A 21724-nucleotide genomic window follows, 5' to 3' on the forward strand; every position below is an offset into this window, starting at 1 on the left:
ACTACCTAGTATGTGTCAGGCACCATGCTAAACAATGTGTATAAACAATGATAGTCATGAAGCTTGGTCTTCCTGGATCTTCCAGTCTACTTGGGGAGATAAGCATTGAAAAAGTAAATACATGTTTGAATGTATAACTACAAATTGGGATAAGGAAAATAATAGGGTACTATAAAAAAGAACAAGAGGACCTTTTTCAGATGGGTATTAGGGAAGGACTCTCTAAGAAGTGACATTTAAAATGGGAGCTAAAGGATGAGCAGAAGTGAGCCACTGAAGAGCAAGGGAAAGAAAACCAGTGAGCAAAGGCCCTCCGGCAGATAAAAATTTAGTGCATTCTAGGGTAAGTACTATGGTGAGCGCTGTGTATTGTATAAGACTGATGAATCACAGATCTGTACCCCTGAAACAAACAATACATTATATGTTAATAAAAAAAAATTAAAAAAAATTTAGTGCATTCTAGACCAGCAGCTGAAGTGCAGTGAGCAAAGATGAAGGGTAGCATAAATGACTGCTTTGGGGAGGCTGGCATGAGCCATATCATGCAGGGCTTTGTAAGCCATGTTAAGTAGTTTATAGTTTATCATAATTATAATGGAAAGGCTTTTAAAAATAACAGCAGACAAGCAATATATATATATAGGAGGTATAGTGAGTTTTTATGAAAGAGTCCACTCCTTTTTGTTCCTTCTTAGGTAGAGAAGACATCATCTGCACACTTAAATCTCGTGTTTTATGTACAACATAACAAAACTAGTCAAGACACGAGTGATTATCTTTTTTTTTTTTTTTAAGATTCCATTTATTTATTTGACAGAGAGACAATGAGAGAGGGAACACAAGCAGGGGGAGTGGGAGAGGGAGAAGCAGGCTCCCCGCTGAGCAGAGAGCCTGACACGGGGCCGATCCCAGGATCCTGGACCATGACCCGAGCTGAAGGCTCAACCCACTGAGCCACCCAGGTGCTCCAAGACACAAGTGATTTAACTACCAAGTTGCTTACAAGTGAACTACCATGTAGCTCTTAAATTTGGCCACAAAGAAAGTGGAAAGATAGCAGTGATTTATGTATGGAAATTCAGTCTATTCTCCAAAAGCAATTCATTTTTCTCACACGGTTTTAACTCAGAATTAGTTAAAAATGATTACATTTTACCTTTTTCCCTCCACATCAAATTACCTTGCGAAATGCTGACATAAGAGGTGTGATTTTCCGGTTATCTGCTGCATCCACATCAGCACCTGCTTGCACTAGCAATTGTACCACATCAAAATGACCCCCATTGGATGCCAACCAAAGTGGTGTGTTTCCCTTCTTGTTTCGAACATCAATATGGGCTCCCCTATAAGATCAAAGAATGTTAATATAGTTTGTTTCCTACAAGAAAGGGCTGACTTTCTATTTCCTCTATTTGTCTTTTATCTTTTATAAGATAGCATGCAAATAGTACGTTCATTTTTTAAATAATCTGTTCTTTAAAATGTCAATAAAGTAAAACAATTTGATTAACTGTAAAGGCGCTGAAAAGTGAAAAGGATCATAAGAACTATATAATTTTTTAATATTTTTTATAAAAATATAAAATTTACCCACCTATTAATCAGGAGCTCACAAAATTTGTAGTGACCTTTGTCGGCTGCTATTGTTAAAGCAGTATCTCTTGAGGAAGGCACGGGGGGGGCATTGACATCTGCTCCTTTATCAAGGAGAACTCTTCCAACCTCTGCATATCCTCCAGAAGCAGCTTCCATCAAGGGGGTCAGACCAGTCTGTTTAAACCAAAAATTTATGCAAGTAAATTAATCAAATTTTGTTAACAGACTAAGATATTTGACTTACAAGTGGATTCTATTTCTGATTTTCTCTCATAAAAGAGCTAAGCAATATTCAATCTTCACTTTTACAAAACAAGAAACGAAAATTGTTAGATTGAATTAGACATGCATTCTAGAATGAATTCATTTATCATAACATACCACCTCATATAAAAAAAAAAATTTCAGGGGTGCCTTGGTGGCTCAGTCGTTAAGCGTCTGCCTTCGGCTCAGGTCATGATCCCAGGGTCCTGGGATCGAGCCCTGCATCAGGCTCCCTGCTCGGTGGGAATCTGCTTCTCCCTCTCCCACTCCCCCTGTTTGTGTCCCTGCTCTCACTATCTCTCTCTCTGTCAAATAAATAAATGAAATCGTAAAAAATTTCATAACTTCTATACTGTTATAAATTTACACACGAGACAATAACTTGTCTGCACAATGAATACAGATATGAAAAATGAATAAAAAGAAAATTAAATAAAGCACATTGTTAAATGGGAAAACTTTAAAATATTTATCTGAGAATGTAGTTTGCTAAATAACTCAGGATAAATTCCTTCAATCCTATTCAAACTTGGGAAAAATAGATTAAAATATCACTTCATAAATATTATGCATATGTGTCTTTTGCTCATTAATCTCTAAAACTTTTGCCAAGAGACATTTCCTACTGGTATCATTCCCAAAGTAATATGGATTTCTATAGGACTTCTAATAGATAAGTGGGCCACACTGAATATGTGTAATACAAAAAAATAAACTGAATAGCAGGAAAGATTCATTTTTCTTCGTGCTATGAAAAATCTGAGGAAATCTATACTTCCTAATTTCATAGATTACAAAAATGTAAATGTTGCATTAAATTTTACCAAAGCAGTTCGAGGAGAAAATATGAGACTTTCATTCAAACACTTAAAATTTGAAATGGCTACCAGAATTGCCACTGTCTGACTATAAAGAATTCTACATAAGCTACGTTTTTCTAGGGTTGTAAGTACCTAATAGTTCTAAGCACAGAAATTCAAAACACTGTTATACTAACTCCTTTCTAAAGGCCAGTCATGAATGTGTCAGAATCTGTTATGAGCAGATCAGATTTTAGCTATCTTTTTTTTTTTTTAAAGATTTTATTTATTTGAGAGAGAGAGAGACAGCGAGAGCAGGAACACAAGCAGGAGGAGTGGGAAAGGGAGAAGCAGGCTTCCCGCCGAGCAGGGAGCCCGATGCGGGGCTCGAACCCAGGACCCTGGGATCATGACCTGAGCCAAAGGCAGATGCTTAACGACTGAGCCACTCAGGCGCCCCTAGATTTTAGCTATCTTAATCTTATGATCTCTGTGGTAATTTTCTGATTGGGTTTTTTACCAATGGTAAGCACATGCTTCATTGAAGGAGTTCTTTAAAAATCTACATTAAAGGAACCTACAGGACACCTGGCTTAGTCGGTAGAACATGTGACTCTTGATCTCAGGGTTCTGAGTTCAAGCTCCATGTTGGGCACAGAGTTTACTTAAAAAAAAAAAAAACTCGGGCACCTGGGTGGCTCAGTTGGTTAAGCAACTGCCTTCGGCTCAGGTCATGATCCTGGAGTCCCTGGATCGAGTCCCGCATCGGGCTCCCTGCTCGGTGGGGAGCCTGCTTCTCCCTCTGACCCTCCCCCCTCTCATGTGCTCTCTCTTTCTCATTCTCTCTGTCTCAAATAAATAAATAAAATCTTTAAAAAAAAAAAAAAAAACTCTACAAAATAATCTTACTACAAAGATATTATATTCAAAGATTGCAAACTGGAGAATTAACAGAGAGCTATTCAAGGTTGAAATTGGAAAATGTACAGATTCTACTTTCTTCATTGTTCTTAATAAAAATCATGAATGACGACAGTGTGTCATTGGCCACTGTACATCACGGACCTTGCCTTGGGATGTCATTTTTAACTTAAGACAATTTAAAACAGCATATTCAATTTGAGTTGAAATGCCATGCTAGTTTTTTTTTTTTTTTAAGATTTTATTATTTATTTATTTATTTGACAGAGCATAAGCAGGGGGAGTGGCAGGCAGAGGGAGAAGCAGGCTCCTCACCGAGCAAGGAGCCCAACACGGGACTCGATCTCAGGACCCTGGGATCATGACCCGAGCAGAAGGCAGATGTCCAATTGACTGAGCCACCCAGGCATCCCTTTTAAGATTTTATTTTTAAGTAATCTCTACATCAAACATGGGGCTCAAATTCACAGCTCTGAAATCAAGAGATACACACTCTACTGATTGAGCCAGCCAGGTGCCCTTTTACAAATATATATTTTTAAGTAAACTCTACCCCTGATGTGGGGCTTAAACTCATGACCCCAAGATTAAGAGCTGGATGCTTTACCAACTGAGCCAGCCAGGCATCCCGAAATGCTATGCTCTTTACACTAGAAATACACCCTAAGTAGTTGAAAAGTTATAAAATGCTTACCTTTGCCCTATGTTCAACATTGGCTTTTCGGTCCAGAAGCAAACTCACAACTTCTGCTCGGCCTTGGAAACATGCCAAAGTGAGAGCCGTGTTCCGATTGGTCTCTATTTGGGCATTAATGTCTGAACCCATATCAAGCAGCAGTTTCACTGCAGGAACGTGTCCATTCATGGCAGCCAACATCAGGGGAGAAATACCTAGTTTACTCCCAGTCCTAAGGGGAGAAATGTGCTTAGAAAATTAAGATAATATGTTGCCTATTGTTTTTTTAAAAAGCATAGAGAATATAAAAGATGAAAATGATTCAGTAAAAAGAAAGGTTTCTAACACCAATGAATAAATTTTATTTGTGTAGTCTACTAACTAGGAATAGGAAAATCTCACAATTTAAAACATAACCCCTATTTAGAGGTTATAAATTTCCAACCATACATAACGAAGTACTTTCTGAAATGAGACATCTTTAAAAATAGCAATGTTAGCTGAAATAAGCTGTGATTGATTACCTATAAGCATATTATAGGAATAACTGTGGTCTTGTAACTTTAGTACTATCTCTAAAAAATTTTTTAATTTTTAGTTAAAGTATAGTTGACTTTAGTACTACCTTAATTAATAATGGTATCTGTACAAATATTTAGAGGAAGACACTTAACCCCAAGGTAGTAATTTACTAATCATGAGTAATAAAATGAAGATAGATACCTTGAATTAATCTCTGCCCCAGCATTAAGCAGAATCTTAATTATATTAACATATCCTCCAGATGCAGCTAGACTCAATGGTGTATAATCAGACACATTCCTATGTTCTTTATTTGCACCTCGAGCCAGCAGCAAGTCTACCACCTACAAAGTAAAATATAAACAGAGAAATCCAGTTTAAACTTGGGGTTCAACTTATAATGAAGGAAGCACAAAGAAATGGAACCTATACCTTCATTGTCTGACTATCTGACATTTTAATTATGCCCTAAATATTCAAATATTAGCACTAGAGAAATGGATTCAATTTCATATCAAGGAATTTGGAGCTTTGAAATCCCAATTATACTGAAATAACAAGATGTTACTCATTCTACTCATCAATTGTTGAGTGATGAATTAACATTTCATATGTATTAGGACCGTGGTTCATTCAGCCTCAATAAATGTAAGGATAAACAGAATTATTTTTTTGCCTAAAGGGCAAGAAACAGATTCCATAAAAGGTGATTCACTACTCCCATTAAATTTAGTGTATGGAACATGTCACAACACACGCAAGTTTTATTCATGTAGCTAAATTACTAAGCATATGCATATTTAAAATATGAGCATAATGTTTACAAAATGAAAATTAACATTAACACACCTCCTGACGTCCACCAGAACATGCTAATGAAAGTGGAGTATCCTTAGTGCGTTCAGATTGTGCTTCTATATCTCCACCTTTATCCAAAAGGATTTCAACAACTCCAACATGCCCTGCTGTTGCTGCCAGGATCAGTGGTGTGAAACCTAAAGCAGAAAATAAAAATCTCAATTTGTGTTGTTTTACTTATTGTTTTTAATTCTCTATTATTTCTATAGATGAAGATCTTTAGGGCAGATACTTATAACCATTTAACATAAAACTGCTCTAATCACTAATTTATTAGTGACAAAAACCCAAAAATACATGATAAAAAGGAAATGCTAAGTCACACAAAACTACTAAAGTTTATACTCATAATGAACTCTGATACCTCTGTATGCTCTACTTTTGGATTAAGGAGAAAGGCAACCACAACTTGCTATACTTCACTGAAGATTTCTGACTGAAATATGTTTATCCATCTTTTCACTGAGATAGTCTAGGAACTACTTACTGATAATCAAAAAACATAACTGTTTCCTAAAAAAAAAAAAAAACATAAGAAAAAACTGTTTTCTGATGTAACTACTCTCAGGCTTTACTTCTCACTGACATTCTTTACCTTTTTTGTCTCTGTGCTCAATTTTAGCATCTCGCGCAATGAGTACAGACACAAGTTCTTCGTGACCACCCGCACAAGCTAATGTTAATGCTGTGTCATGATTGCTCTCAGTCTAGAGGGAAAAAAAAAGTTTTTGTTTACAACGGGGTTATCATTTGAAGAGCAAATAATACTTATTTTCACAATGAATGTACAATGATAATTTTCTTTTCCAACAAAGAAAATCAGAATTTGCAAAATAAACAAAGCAATCTAGGGGCGCCTGGGTGGCTCAGTCGGTTAAGCATCTGACTTGATTTCCGCTCAGGTCATGATCTCAGGGTCGTGAGATCGAGCCCTGCACTGGGCTCTGTGCTCTGCGTGGAATCTGCTTGAGATTCTCGCTCTCCCTCTGCCCCTCCCCCCGCTCATGCACTCTATCGCTCTCTAAAATAATTAAGTAAAACCTTTTAAATAAATAAATAAAGCAAGCAGGCCAGCAAGCAATCTACTCACATGTGCATCAATGTCAACTGAAGGGTACACAGGGGGCATAGACTGGGAAGCCACATTGCTTGGAGACTGTGAACAGGGTTCAGGTGTAAGACATTCCGTGGTCTGAGAGGAACTGTTTGAACCACTGGGCACTCTGCTACTCACAGCTGAAAAACAATATTCATATTGCTGAATTCTACTTAAAAGAGTAAAGTCACTTATATACAGAAAAACACAGAAAACAAAATTTTATAGCAGGATTATAATGTAGTAGTTAAATCACAAGCTTTGGAATCAGATGGACCTGTGTTTGAATTCCAGTTCCACCACTTTCTGATCTCAGACAAGTAATTTAACCTCTTAGGGCCTCAATATTCTTCATGTGTAAAATGGGGATGATAACAGTACCTGCCTAGAAAGATTGTTGGAAACACCACTTGAGATAATGCAGGTGAAATACTTAGTAGCATGGTGCTTAATATTCAGTGCATACACAACAAATGACAGCCTTTTATGGTGTCAATAGGGAAAAAACAGTTTATAATAAAAAAATAAATTTTATATCTTAGTCTGTAAGAAGTAATTAGACAAAAATATCCTGAAGACAATGCACAAAAGAGGGGGGGAGGAGAACAAGTTAAAATATTTCTCACATAAATAGCACAGAGTATGTGCTTTTAAAATTCAATATTTATTTTTAAAATTTTCTAAAGTGAATCAATCTCTGAAAATAAAACTATTTTTAAAATCAACATTGGAACTTTTATTAGGGATCTCAATCTGGTGTTCAAGACTGCTGTCTGAAAACTGAGTTAATTGACATTTTATCTTTATGTCTCTACATATTTCTTATGTTTCATAAGAGCCAGAGTTTGCCCCACAGTGGGAGAAATAGGACCTATCTCAGAGGGATGTTACAAGCTGTCTGCTAAGTAAGGTACAAAAAGCATTTAAAATACACAGTGTTTGGTACATGTGAAGTGCTCATTAAATGTAATTATCAGATATTTTATAGGACTTTCAGTAATATTGCTCATTGTGTTGAAAAATAAAAACATTACTACTCACTAAAGAAAAAACTCATAAAAAAACCTATAATCATTAATAATATAAAAAAGACAAAGCTTCAGTGATGGCAATACCTCTCATCTAGACTAAAAGTAAATAAAAAACACACAGGTCTCAAAGGAAAATGTAAGCATTTCAAGGGTTGGAGAATGTTTAGTCTCTAGAATTTGGATATGATTGGATCTCAATCAAGGATACTTTTCATAAGTATAAATGACTAAGTTTAGTACACTATTTCTTTAAATAACTTCACAAATTTTAATATGTTCAGATGTTTCCACATGAACTGTCCCATCCTCCTCCCCACCAATATATATAAAATCATCTTGGCTATATAAATTTCTGTAGCTTCTATCATGGTTACAAATAGGAATTATTTTATATATTTGTTTCACCTATAAGAACATGCACAAAATGGAAACAAAGCTTTAAAAATCTTTGTCATTCAGCAAATTAAAAGCAGACAGTATTTTGTTATACCTCCTCAAAAGAGATGGTATGTTTGGAAAACAGCTCTAGAAAACAAAGACACTAAAGACCGATATGTAGCTCCTCTGTAATAGTAAGATTTTAACAGTGGTCTCATAATGATTAACAAATACCTTACTAAAGAACTACTTTTATCATTATTAATATTGTTTATCCATGTTATCTTTTTGTTATTATGAAAAACAGATACTTAAAATTTTTTCGAAGTTGATTAGAGTACTCTGCCAGATCTAATACTATAAAAGACTTCTTTACAGAGATGGCTTTTAAAAAATATTTCTGTGCATTTAACAGCTCTATTACCAAAAATGTGTTGTTACATCAACTATTGCACATTTTTGTACATTATCCTAGAAACATTTTTTTCCTCCTTGTAATAATGACAATCAGAAACGTTCCACAAAAGTGACTTTAATAGCATTAATTACACACAAAAAGTAATAAAGACTAGAAAGTAGCAAGATTTAAAAGGTACATGTGGAATAAAGGTTTTATTAATATAAAATTATACCAGGACTATTACATTTTCATAAATCCTAAAATGTTTCCTACCTCTGAATGAAATGTCTCTGAAAATGACTCTGACAGATCACTACCAGAAGTCACTATATAATTCAAATTAAATTTATGCACTATCCTAAAATGGGGTGATAGAAGAATTAACTGCAATATTCTGCTTAATTCTTTATGAAATTTAAGATGGTTTTGTAGGCAATATGGAAGATAATAATAAACCTTACCATATAAAAATCTCAGATACTAGGTGTACATAAAGTATGCTGTGAGATTTTAGGAAATTAAGTCACCATAATCTGTTTTATATAATAATAACTTTATTAAATAAATACAAATAAATAAAAATCTATAAATAAAATATTAACATCTATTAGAAGAAATTATTTAAAAAGATATTTTATTGCAAATTCCTTCAAAAATAAGAGGGTTTCCTAATTACCTTTTTATTCTTAAGCTTACATTGACTACTACAGGATTACTTAAAGCAAGATACTTTTGAATTGGAATTTGTTTTAAGAAAACCTATTAAGGTGCCAACAATAGTAACAATGTGCTAGCCACAAAATTATATTAAACCTTACATAAATACCAAATCTTAATATAAAAACAATAAGGGAAATTGTTAATTTTTTTAACAGTCTAAGGAAATAACAAATATCTTTAAGATAAATTCAGAACTTAAACATGAATCAGATGCATGCATATTACACTTAAGGTTCTTAAACATGGCTGTACTGAATTTGAGTCTTGACACTTACTAGTAACAACTGCCATAAGCCTCAGTTTTTCAACAGAAAAATTGAGGTGGGAAAAGGACCTATTTTATAAGATTATTATAAATAGCCCATGAGATAATGTATATAAAGCATTAAGCACAGAGCTTAGTACATGGTAAGTGATCGATAAATGTGAATAAATTGATATTGAGTTGATCTTTAATCAATCTTTATATATTAATAATAAAATTTTTACTAGATGTTTCTGGAACTGCTCAATGGTCAAAGCTATTTTGTATTTTTTTAGATTTCCAAATCTTAGTTCTAGACATTTGAACTGAGAATCACGTGTTATTATGATACCTTCTAAAAGCCCAGCACTTACTTTCACAAGAAAAGGACCTCAAGAACCATGCTCCCAATCAAGAGTTTACATACATTCTGTCTGGGACTATATCAAGTATGACACATATAACACTATATACTAAAATACTAAGCTAATCCAGTCATGACCTTAATAAATTATTTGTCTAACTAACTCAGTTACATGAAAATATTTTGACATAACAGCAATAAATAAAAAATACTCCTATATTTAAAGAGTGAAATTTATTGCTATTATATATGAATATTCTCTAAAACTGTAAGATATACAGTATTTTCTTCTTTATTAAATACAAGGGATGAGAACTAAATTTGGGTAAAATTAATTACATCTTTGGTGTAATCTATAATCATACTGATATATTAATACATCAGGCAATTATAGAATTAGGTATTCAGGCAATTATAGAATTAGGCATTCACCTACTCCATCCTTGTCTAATTTCTTTCACCTTTGATAAAGAAAATTAAGAGAAACTTGGTCTTAATAAAATAACTTTTTAATTTTAAGTGAGATAGTTCATCATCTTGAACAAAGAAAATCTAATTATTGCTATATATTTTAAAACAGGTAACCATAAAAATGGAAATTTTTTATGTGAACATAATTTTTAAAAAATTTTTTTATTGTTATGTTAATCCCCATACATTTGTGAACATAATTTTTTTAGTTATTGGCTGATTTATATGTTAAAGTTTGTTAATAAAAGAATATTATACAAAATGATAGGCCACCTATCATTAGACATTAATGTCTACAGAAACTAAATTTTCTTAGTTTATTAACACTATACATAATTAAATGATGTTTCTAAACAAATTTTTTGAACTTTATAAAAGACCATTTCAATGTAACAAATAGTTCGATGAAATAAATCTTGCCTCCCCTACAAGAACCATCCATAAATACTACCATAAAGTTAATATCTACAAGTTCCTTTTAGAGCGGTTTCTACATTAAAAAAAAAAAAGACAAGTTCTAAGTTACAACAAAACTAGATGAGCAGTAATCAAAACTGCAAACTGAGTATTCATTTAGGAACATTATAATGCTATTTATGTAATCCTAAATCTTAAAAATGTTATTCCCATATTATCGGTACATTATTATTATTCATAATCGTACTTGACGCTCAAATATCTGCTTTTACCCAGATTAGAAATTAGAACTATAAATGAACTCTAAGAGTTTATTCATAATTTGTAACAACTCTCAATACCAACGACACAAAGTTAATTTGAGTTAAATGCTATGGGCTGAAGATATAAAAACCCAAATTAAAGAATAAAGAATCTAACTCCTTAAAAATATTTCCCAGCATTTTTATTTTCTTTATGGGAAACTAAGTATTCTCCTCTGTACAGTGATACTTATTACATATCAGAGGAGGCTTATAGACAGTATCATAATTCTATAACCAATGCAAGTCATATAAATGCCCAATAAAATTCCTGATTTAAGTAAGCTTATTCCACATTTTTAAAGATTCAGTAAAGATTAGGAAGGCTAAAAGCTCACAAAAGAAGAAAGGAAACTGGGATAGTATAATTGGGATGGGAAGAGGGGAGGAGAATATGACAAGAGGAAACAGACAACAGTAAGGAAAAAAATGTTGCAATCAAGAGACAGAGGACTGGCCTGCCTTTGAATATCACTCCAGCTACATCTTAGTTCTTGGTCTTCATCCACTGTCAACAGCCATTCTGGCTGCATTTCTGAACTGGGCTCTCATGGAGGTGATACATTCACCAGCCATCTTTAGGAAGGTAAATGATTAATTGCACTGTTTTCCCACTGCTGCAAGGACAATGAAAGGGAAAGTAAACTTGTGCACCTCATTTCATATCTAGTTGTAATTTTCCACACAACAATAAACAGAAACATACACTTTAAGGTTATCAGGCCTTTCTTTTTTTCTTTTCCTGTGTGTATGTGTGTTGTGTCTGTGTGCTTTCATCAAGATAGTTAATATAAAAATTCCAATCTCCAAATCATCATCCAGTTGATAATAATTTCAATGTAATTTGAATCTTCTAACCACAAATACAAGAACATGGAATGCTTATAGTTTTCTCTGAACATCCCTTTTAATTAAAAATGTTTAAATTGATCTAATAAAATTATAAATAAAGAGAAAGCAATGTAATTTAGAATTATGATTTTCAGACATGAAAATCACTAGCAGGAAAATTTAATGTATAATCTTATGTGAATATCTCTAAAGCCTACAAAGAAATTCTACTTTCAGCTCTCCTACCCAAGATACAACACAGGCTGATGTTTTGCTTTGTTGTTGTTGTTGTTTTTTTTTTTAAAGTAATCTCTACACCCAATGTGGGGCTCAAACTCATGACCTGCAGAGCAACAGCTGCATGCTCAACCAACTGAGCAACCCAGGCGCCCCACAGGATGGTTTTGATACCAAAGTTCTAAAATAAAAGCTCATGGCAACTTTATTTTTTGCCTTTGCAAATAACAAAAAAGAAAAGGGGAAAACACACTTTTATGTGTTAGTGCTGTACAGCTTAGTTAAATTCACTTCCAAAACACCTCAAGGAATAAATAATTTTACAAAGATAGTTCTAAAATGGAAAATACCAAGTTGGTGTTTTTGGAGGCTCGTGTAAAGAAGTTGAGCACACAGATTAAAGAGAAATTATTACAGATATATTTCTTAACCCACCTGCTATCAGGTCATCAAGAGTGTCGGTAAGCGTCTGGGCTGGAGTTGCAACCATTAGTCCATCTGGTTCTTGAACTAACAGCCCCTGATCATGTCCAGTAATAGCAATCTGAGGCTGTCCTATAATCTGATGATTACCTGATACTTTCTGAAGTTCAACAGAATTTGTCCCATTAGAACCTAAGTCACTGGAAAAGTTACACTGTGGAGATGATAAAGGCTGGACTGGGACAAAATCAATTTGTTCTGCCGATGGTGGAGACTGCTGCTCATCATCAACATCATTATCTTTAAATAAGATTGTGTCAACCTGAGGTAACTCTGAAAAGTGATCCTCTGGGAGACTACCATCTCCTTCCCCTTCTGGGAAGACTCCTCTATGAGAGCACTGCTGGTGTAGAGATACTGTGTCTTTCTGACCTTTGGTTTCCAAGTATTCTTTGGTAAATTGCTGCTGTGTTTTCATCTGCAACTGCCTTTCCACTTTCTGTAGTTCTTTCAGTATTTTCTTCTTCTTCTGGACTTGCTCTTCTCTGTTCTTTTTAAGTTCTTCTATCTTATCTTTGTTCAGAGGTTCACCTTGAATTAACTCCAGTGACTTAAGCTGTGCTTTTTCAATAGCACTAATTCTTTGTCCCAGTTCATTCAGCTTGCCTTCAGTCTCCTCTACTATGCACTCCAAAGGCTGGTATGGGTGAAAAGGTGGCAGTACGTCCTGATCTGCTACCTGCAGGGAACTGGACTTCTGCTTGGATGTACCTAAGCACATGAAAAATGTTTGAAAAAGTGCCATGCTAAAAAAAAAAAAAAAATCAGCTCCCCCTCCCACACACACACGGACCTCCCTCCCAAAACCCTTGACTGTTCAAAGATTCACACCAGTGGGAGGTAGATTAAAGACTCATCTATTCAACACAGCACACACTGGGATGTTGTCGATTAAAAAAATGTGGATTTTTAAATTAAAAATCAAAATTTTAGGATAGGAGGATTTTGGAAGTTAAGATGAGGCAGGGAGAAAGGAGATCAAAGAGGAAAGAATCTCAAAATTCTGTTTATTAGATTGGACTTTTAAAGAACATCAAATCTAAAAGAGTGTCAAAATAGTGTTGAGGATATCATTAAAGATTTCCCAATTGTTTCTTCACAATATTAACTGCGCAAGTAAAGATTACTACAGGACACTATAACTTGTAAATCAACATAGTGAAAAGTGTTTTTCAAGTGGCCAAAACCTTTGTCTTATTATATTAAAATATAATGTGAAATTAGTTTTTTCCAGACATATCCTTCTAAAATTTTCCATTAAATAAATCTTAAACATTTCTTTACCTGAAAACTACATTAAACTTAAATCACAAAGGACAATTATTCTAAGTTTAAATAAAGTCTTCACGTAAAAGTCTACAAGAAAAACAATGAGTGTTACCTAGGAGAAAATCAGATTTCTCATATTGATGGCGTATGTTAAAAATCAAGTAAATGTATGTTATTTTAAGATTTTAGATCGCACTTAAATTAAGGTACTCCCCTCATGACAAAATAATTATCATTATTAACAATCCTACCATCTGGACATAAAATGGAGGAAATATAACAATAACTACTTTGAGGCAAACTCAAGGCTTACTCTTCCTGTTTAGGGAGAACTGGGGCTATTCAACAATGAAAAGGAACAAACTACCGATACATTCTACAAGGTGGACAAACCCTGAAAACATTATGCTAAGTGAAAGAAGCCAGACACAAAAGATGACATATTATGTAATACCATTTATATCAACTCTATAGAGAAAGGCAAATCTATAGAGACAGAAAGTAGTGGTTGCCTGGGGTTATGGTATTGAGAATGAATTACAAACTGGCATGAGTGATATTTTCAGAGTGATAGAGATATTTAAAACTAGATGGTGGTGATGGTTACATAATTAGTAAATTTACTAAAACTCACTGCATTGTACACTTAAAATGAAGGAACTTTATGGTATATAAACTAAACAACAGTAAATCCACTTTTAAAAAAGATCTGGGTAAAAAATAGTTGTTTACTCTTCTGAATTGCAATCAACATATATGAATAACATTGGTAACTTAAGATTTTTAAAAGTAAGATCATCCAATGCATTCAGCATGATTCTCAAGTCCAAAGGAAAAACGTCATCACCCATTTGATGTTAAAATACTCTGAATTACAAGAGGGCAATAAAACCACTAGAGGAAAAAAATTAGAGATTCAACTGTTTTTGTTTTGTTTTGTTTTTGCTAGAATAGGAAATCTCAAAAATGCAGGTACCTCAAACATCTGCAACATGTTATTAATGAAAAAGTCCAACAGTTTTCCCCCTAGATATTGACTTTAACAGGTTCAGGATACCACATTTCCAAAACTATTGCAATCACTTTAAGAGACTTAATTATTCTTTAAAAGCAACCTTCAGCAAAATGTATTACCCACATTCAATTTCAAATTTATATCTGAGCAAAGGGATGGGTCAAGACCTTATCCTTTCAGAGCAAAAGCCATCATATTTGTGAGATAAATGTTTTTAAAGATGTTATTTATTTACTTGAGAGAGAAAGAGAGAACACACTAGCAAGGGGAGGGACAGGATGGGGAGCAGACCCCCCCGCTGAGCAGGGAGCTCAGTGCAGGGCTCAATCCCAGGACTCTGGGATCATGACCTGAGCCAAAGGCAGACACTCAACTGACTGAGCCACCCAGGAAGCCTTGTGAGATAATTTAATAACTACTTCTATAAGATCTTACAGGAATCCATGGTTTGATTTATTTGTTCCAAGTACCTAATAACAATCAACAGGTAAGAAAAGGGAGATTTACTGTCACAAATAGCAATGTAGATATCTGCTAATCCAGCAAAGAAATTTTCAATCATGTAATAAATTCAATGACAATTCAAGCTCTGCAAAGACTGAATGCTCCTTTAAAATGTTCATTAATTTTAAAACATGCTATTTAATTTGTATTTAAGATTAAGGAAAACTAGGTAAGAGGTCAACATCAATCAGACTGGTAATTATATGACCACCCTGGACATTCTCAGATCTAAAATCTTATAAACAGTATGACCCAAAATAAGATTGGAATTTTGAGGACAGTAACAGATTGGAATAAGCCCTACCTTGTTAACAAATAAAATACAATAAGCTTAGAGCACAAGATTACTAAAATTAACTTATTTAACTTAATATAAAGACTAAGCCCAGGACATACGTAGCAGGGAAGAACAGGATGCTGAAAATAATGGACAAAAAGCAGTTCTTCCCAAAATAGCTAATGGTTGAGTATCTGTAATCATGGAGTTAGTGGGATTGCATAGATACACATTAAAGCATTAATACAAGTTATAAATCAAGAATAAAACAAGTTGGTAAAAACAAATAATGTCACCTAATTATTCCTAGAAGCTAAAGCAACACCTTCAGTGTTCGGGAAAAGTAGAGAATGGGACATGCATCCCTTTAGCAACAAAATTTTTAGTAGGTAGGAAGGCTATAGTATAAGATGCCAGAATATAAGAGTTCTAGCTTTTTAAAACATCTCCCACTGTCAGATACAAATAAATTAAATCTATTCACTAGTAGCATTGAGTGACATCATAAAGTACTATTTAGGAATACAGGTAAAGCCAACATCTTACACTTTGGTCTGGTGTTTCCCTACTTTCTCAGCTTTCCCTTTTCCTCCATTAATAAAACTAAAAAAGTTTGTAATAGGAAACCATGATATACAGACAGCTTAGAATATAGCCTTTATTTTATGCACAGTGAGGGAATGAAGTGGACATATACTTGCCAAAATTGAGTTTACTATTAAAATGAGTTTAATTCCATCAATCATTTTTGTGTCTAAATTAGTACTTTGTACAATAAAAAATAATGGCCAAAGGGAAAAATACCTGATATACAGATGGATCTAGGTTTGGTTTCATATTTCCTTACTTGTTTTTTGTCTAAGGAAATTTAAACATTGTCCCGCAATTCCCTTGCTTTCTTATATTACCACACAGCACCTGACTAGAATGATTTTTAAACAACACTCCCAACTGGGTCTTAAGTGGAAAAAAAGACTGATGAAATACAGTTGAAAATAACATAATTACGTCAAGTGTGGTAGCATATATATCGTCTAATGGAATTTGTATTTGGATAAATAGATGTATATTGTGTTCTAAGTTTCAATATAAAATATTTCTTTTTTTTTAAGATTTTTTATTTGTTCATTTGAAACACAGAGATACAGAGAGAAAGAGAGCATGAGCAGGGGGAGAGGCAGAAGTAGACTCCCCGCTGAGCCAGGAGCCCGATGTGGGGCTTGACCCCAGGACCCTGGGATCATGACCTGAACCGAAGGCAGACGCTCAACCATCTGAGCCACCCAGGCGCCCCAATAAAATATTTCTTATTATGGTCACAGTAAAAAGTGAAAGCCACTGGCCTAGAAATAACTCATTTTTCCTTTATGCCTAAATTTCTGTCTCAAAATTTCCCAAAGTAACAGGGCATCCTATACATCTTTAACACAGAAGGATAACCAAGAATGTCCAAAGAGAGAGCATCTGTGTAACATGCTAAAAGATTAACTGAACCTCTTGCCTTTTACTGTAAATCTCAGATATTAAAAGACATTAAATTTGGACATATGTAAATTCACATAAGCATGATTACAAAATGGAAATCTGCTAAATTAGAGAATATTAGCAGTAAAATCTCCAGAGGAACACTCAATTTCATTCACTGTACATATAATTTCTATACAATTTTAATGATTTGATATGAAAATGGGAACTTTTCATGTTACCTACTCCAATAAACAATTCTGGGATATAAAGTAGCATATTAATTTAATTCTTAGTTTATATTCAAATTTGTTTTCGATCTTTTCCCAACCATTCTAGAATACTATTTCTTCATTAATTTTTTAAACATCCTCTTTAATTACAATGTCTCTCTTCTTAAAAAAAAATTCTTAATAATTTTCTTTGTCTTCAGAATAATCTAAATTCTTAGCCTGGCACTCATTATTTAACAAATATTTGAACATCTAGTACAAGCAAGGCATAGTGGACCATACAAAGACAAGCAACATAAACCCTGCCCTTGAGGAGCTTACAGTCTAAAAGGGGAGATAAAGATGTACAAAACCAAATACAAAGATAAAGCCAAGGGCTGGCAGGCTTGGAAATGGGACAGAGGGTGTATAATATGGGTAATATGGGAACCCTTATGCATTGCTAGTGGGAGTGTAAACTGCTGTAGCCATTCTAGAGAGCAATTTGTGGCACTGGTCAGATAAACATTATGGAGTCCTATGACAGGTAATTCTTTTTTTTTTTTTTTTAAGAGTTATTTTTTATTTGAGAGAGAGCGAGCACATACATGGTGGGGGGAGGGGCAGAGGGAGAGGTAGAGAGAAAATCTCAAGCCGACTCCCCACTAAGCTCGGAGCCCCAGACCACAGTGCTCGATCTCACCACCCTGAGATCATGACCTGGGCCAAAATCAAGAGGCAGATGCTTAACTGACTGAGTCACCTAGGCACCTCCTATGACAGTAATTCTGTTCCTGATTTTATCCCAAAGAGATTCTCAAACAGATCCTTAAGAGGACTGTAGCAGGATTCTCATCACAGCATTGTCTGTGGTGGTGGGGGATGAGAGGCAATTTGGATACCCATCACTGGAAAAAGACAAGTGAAAAATGGAAGATGTAAAGGATGAAGCACTATGCTGCCAGCAGAAACAGTATAGAGGTAGACACATGGATAGATCTGTAAAACAGTGTTGAGTGAAAAAAGTAAAAAACAAAACATGATCTAGAGCATAATACCATTCATGTAAATTAAAAATACACACAAAGTAGTAAACATTTTATAAAAACTTATAAAAACAAAAGAATTCGCATCAAACACAACAGAATGATTGTCTACAGGGGAAGTATGATTAACTCAACCCTCTACACTTGAAGTCCAAGGGGATGGGAAGGGGCAGGTGTGACCAGAGTCAGAAGGAAGATCCAATAAAGAGCTGTAGTACTCCAGAAGAAAGAAATTACTCCTTAAGAGGGCTTGAGGTGCACACAAAAGATGTGTTTTGTTTATCCTGACATCATTTTAATGTTTTGTGGTAGATTAGTTCTAAGTTGTACAACCTGCAGAGGATAATCACGAGTCCTATCTTTTTTTTTTTTTTAATATATATTTTTAAAGATTTTATTTATTTATTTGAGAGAGAGAGAATGAGAGACAGAGAGCACGAGAGGGAAGAGGGTCAGAGGGAGAAGCAGACCCCCCGTTGAGCAGGGAGCCCGACGTGGGACTCGATCCCGGGACTCCAGGATCATGACCTGAGCCGAAGGCAGTCGCTTAACCAACTGAGCCACCCAGGCGCCCATCACGAGTCCTATCTTTTAGAATCTCTGTAGAACCAGTTACAACAAATAAGTTAGATGTAACAGTAGCTTTAATCAACAAATTTATTTACAAAACTGATTTGGAAAGGCATAAGGTTGATATTACTTATGCATCCTTTCCCAATTGAACATTCAAAGCTATAGTTAATAAAGCTAAAGAATACTAGAAAACTGAGCATATCACTATCACTTGGTTTCACATTTTGTTTATAGAGGTGATCTTGAGGCCTTTGTCAGACGCCACCTAGAATGTCAAATCCTTTGAAAACCAACAAAGGGTAAGTGAGATTAGCTGCCTAAATCAGGAGAATATGGGTCAATATGGATGGAACAAATGGTACAAATATCATGAAAGAAAAGAATATCTGGGTAGTATATATATATAATACCTAGGTAAGTTTTAAGGGCATGAAAATATTTTAGGAGGATGCAGATACAAATAATAAAAAGACTTCAGGCAGAAGTAAAATGTTCTAAGAACTTAAAAGATGATTGCTACGAAAGGAAGAAAGTCCTAGAGAATAAGAACTCTCCCTTCATCCCTAATCACATTTGCAATACAGATATAATCTATGGACTTAGAAGAAACAAAAACAACAGGGTCAAAGAGAGATTTCATCACTCGAAGGAACTTCTTTAGAGACGTAAATGAGAAGTTTTAAGGAGAAAAAGCCACTTTAAGGAGGAAAAAGTAATAATATATCTTTTATGATTTAAGATACGTTTTCCTATCTACCTGGGTAATTCAGTGTGTACATTTACATCATCAACTAATTTTTCCTGAGTCATAGTGATACAATATTCTATGATGCACATGATTTATACTAAAATAACATCTGAATACAGTGCATCACCAGTTTGATCCTACATAAAGAAATACTAGGTTGGCGATGCCACGTGGCATCTGGCAACAGCAAGTACCCAAGTGTCTAAATACAACTGTTAATTTTTTCCTTCTCTTATAATTTAGTAAAATGAAAGATTACTCAAAAGGTTAGTTCATTTTTATGCTATTTGGTAAGTAATAAAACATCAAAGTGAAGAAAATTAAGTAGATACCCAGTATCAGATGGTATTTCAGTAATTAAAAAATATGATTATTCACTTGACCATCAACTTGAAGAAACCCTACCCAAACATTTCTGTTGACTTACATATTAAACCTAAATTTAAAATGTTTTACTTCTCTGCACAGACTCCATGTCCTTCCCAGATTATTTCATTATTTTGTGGCTCTGTTATTAATATATTTTTTGAATCATTTCTTATTTAGTATTGAATTTCCCCAACCAAAGTTACTAGAGTCCTCTACAATGTATAGCCAAACAAAAAACAAAAACAGAGACATTTATGTTTAAATATTTTACTAACAGTAAAGTCAATTAGGATGCTTAGATTCCTTAACAAGTACATGCTTAATTTGCTTTTTATTTGTTAAAATTAAAAACAGCAGTCTTCATTTTCTGAAGAGTCTGAATAGCTAGGTGTCCAACGGAAAACTCCATTATTAGCTTAAGTCAGAGAGATTACAGATATTTTATCTCTGAAATTAATAGTTTAGAAATGAAGTAACCCTTGGTCAAGGCCCTCAATACTCTAAATTACTCAAATTGACATAATTTAAAAGAAGCTTCTGCTTGGTGCTGTAACAGTCAACTCTAACCAACTTTTCTTAAATCAAAGAGAAACTAACATATACGCCTCAATGTGATTTCAAAAATCTAGAGCTTGGTTATCATATACTGAATGAAATATGCTCATAAATTTGTTTTTATGTAATTTTTAATACCTTACACATTACCTATTTTATTTCAGGGAACTCATATAAGACAACTATACATGAGTATCAAGGGAAGGTACTTTATATCTACAAGTGAAAAAGCAGGAAAATATCAGAGTTCATAAACTTGAGTCCTTTAAATAGTATATGCTTCTTAATATTTACTTGGATATTATTTATATACTTCCCCCCCCAATGTTTATAGCAGCAATGTCCACAATAGCCAAACTATGGAAAAAGCCAAGATGTCTATATACTTTCTGATAGTTACTTGTCTAGGTTCACATAATGACAGATGTTAGCCCACCATATTCAGCATTACATGAAAGAAACTAAATGTAATTCTTAAACTTCTAACTCCTTCAGTTGCATCAATGCTACAAAGACTTAACTAGACAGCAAACACACATTTCCATTCCTCATATTGTACTATTTAACAAAAGAACTGTCAAATGGAAAATGAATGTCTGATAAATTTTTGTTACTGTAATATAATCAACAACCTGATATGCTTTTTAAGTATTTTTATCTGTGCCAGAAAACTAACCTAGCAGTATGTTAACAAGATAATTAGAAGTCATTTTTCCTAGTATTTATCTTCTTTCTTTTATAAACAGTCTGTGAGACTTAGCATTTGTCAGAATTACCTACCTCAATTAATCCTGGGTACACATTAACTGTATACCATTAAAGTACTTTTATGAATTCATTAATTAGGTGATAAAATACCCATTTTAAGGAAAATAATTCAATAACTAACCTTTTTGTACTCCTAAAAGGGCAGGAGAGTTCTCCTGTGATGTTCTGTCAGGTTCTTGGGGAGGTACAACCATGGCGAGTGTATGCATTGGTACACGTGGAACCTAAAAAGTTAACTCAGAAAAAATATCATCTCAGACCAAAGAATAAAACAAGGGCCCATAAATCAAATGGAAATTTAGATGTTCTT

General features: G+C 34.1%; 1 protein-coding gene across 3 annotated transcripts in view; it reads right to left on the bottom strand.

Moving 5' to 3' along the window:
- The window catches only part of LOC116645277 (ankyrin repeat and KH domain-containing protein 1), a 124046-nt gene that overhangs the window by 21778 nt on the left and 80544 nt on the right, over positions 1 to 21724 (bottom strand). For all 3 annotated transcript variants that reach the window (XM_032425372.1, XM_032425373.1, XM_032425370.1), the window contains 9 exons: positions 21536 to 21638; positions 12567 to 13325; positions 6731 to 6876; positions 6236 to 6347; positions 5632 to 5777; positions 4984 to 5126; positions 4279 to 4492; positions 1598 to 1773; positions 1184 to 1346 (listed from right to left, as the gene is read on the bottom strand). In XM_032425372.1, the coding sequence (XP_032281263.1) occupies positions 1184 to 1346; positions 1598 to 1773; positions 4279 to 4492; positions 4984 to 5126; positions 5632 to 5777; positions 6236 to 6347; positions 6731 to 6876; positions 12567 to 13325; positions 21536 to 21638 (1962 nt within the window). The remainder of the gene's footprint in view (positions 1 to 1183; positions 1347 to 1597; positions 1774 to 4278; positions 4493 to 4983; positions 5127 to 5631; positions 5778 to 6235; positions 6348 to 6730; positions 6877 to 12566; positions 13326 to 21535; positions 21639 to 21724) is intronic.

Source organism: Phoca vitulina, unplaced genomic scaffold (genome assembly GCF_004348235.1).
Source record: "Phoca vitulina isolate PV1807 unplaced genomic scaffold, GSC_HSeal_1.0 scaffold32, whole genome shotgun sequence".
NCBI lineage: Eukaryota > Metazoa > Chordata > Mammalia > Carnivora > Phocidae > Phoca > Phoca vitulina.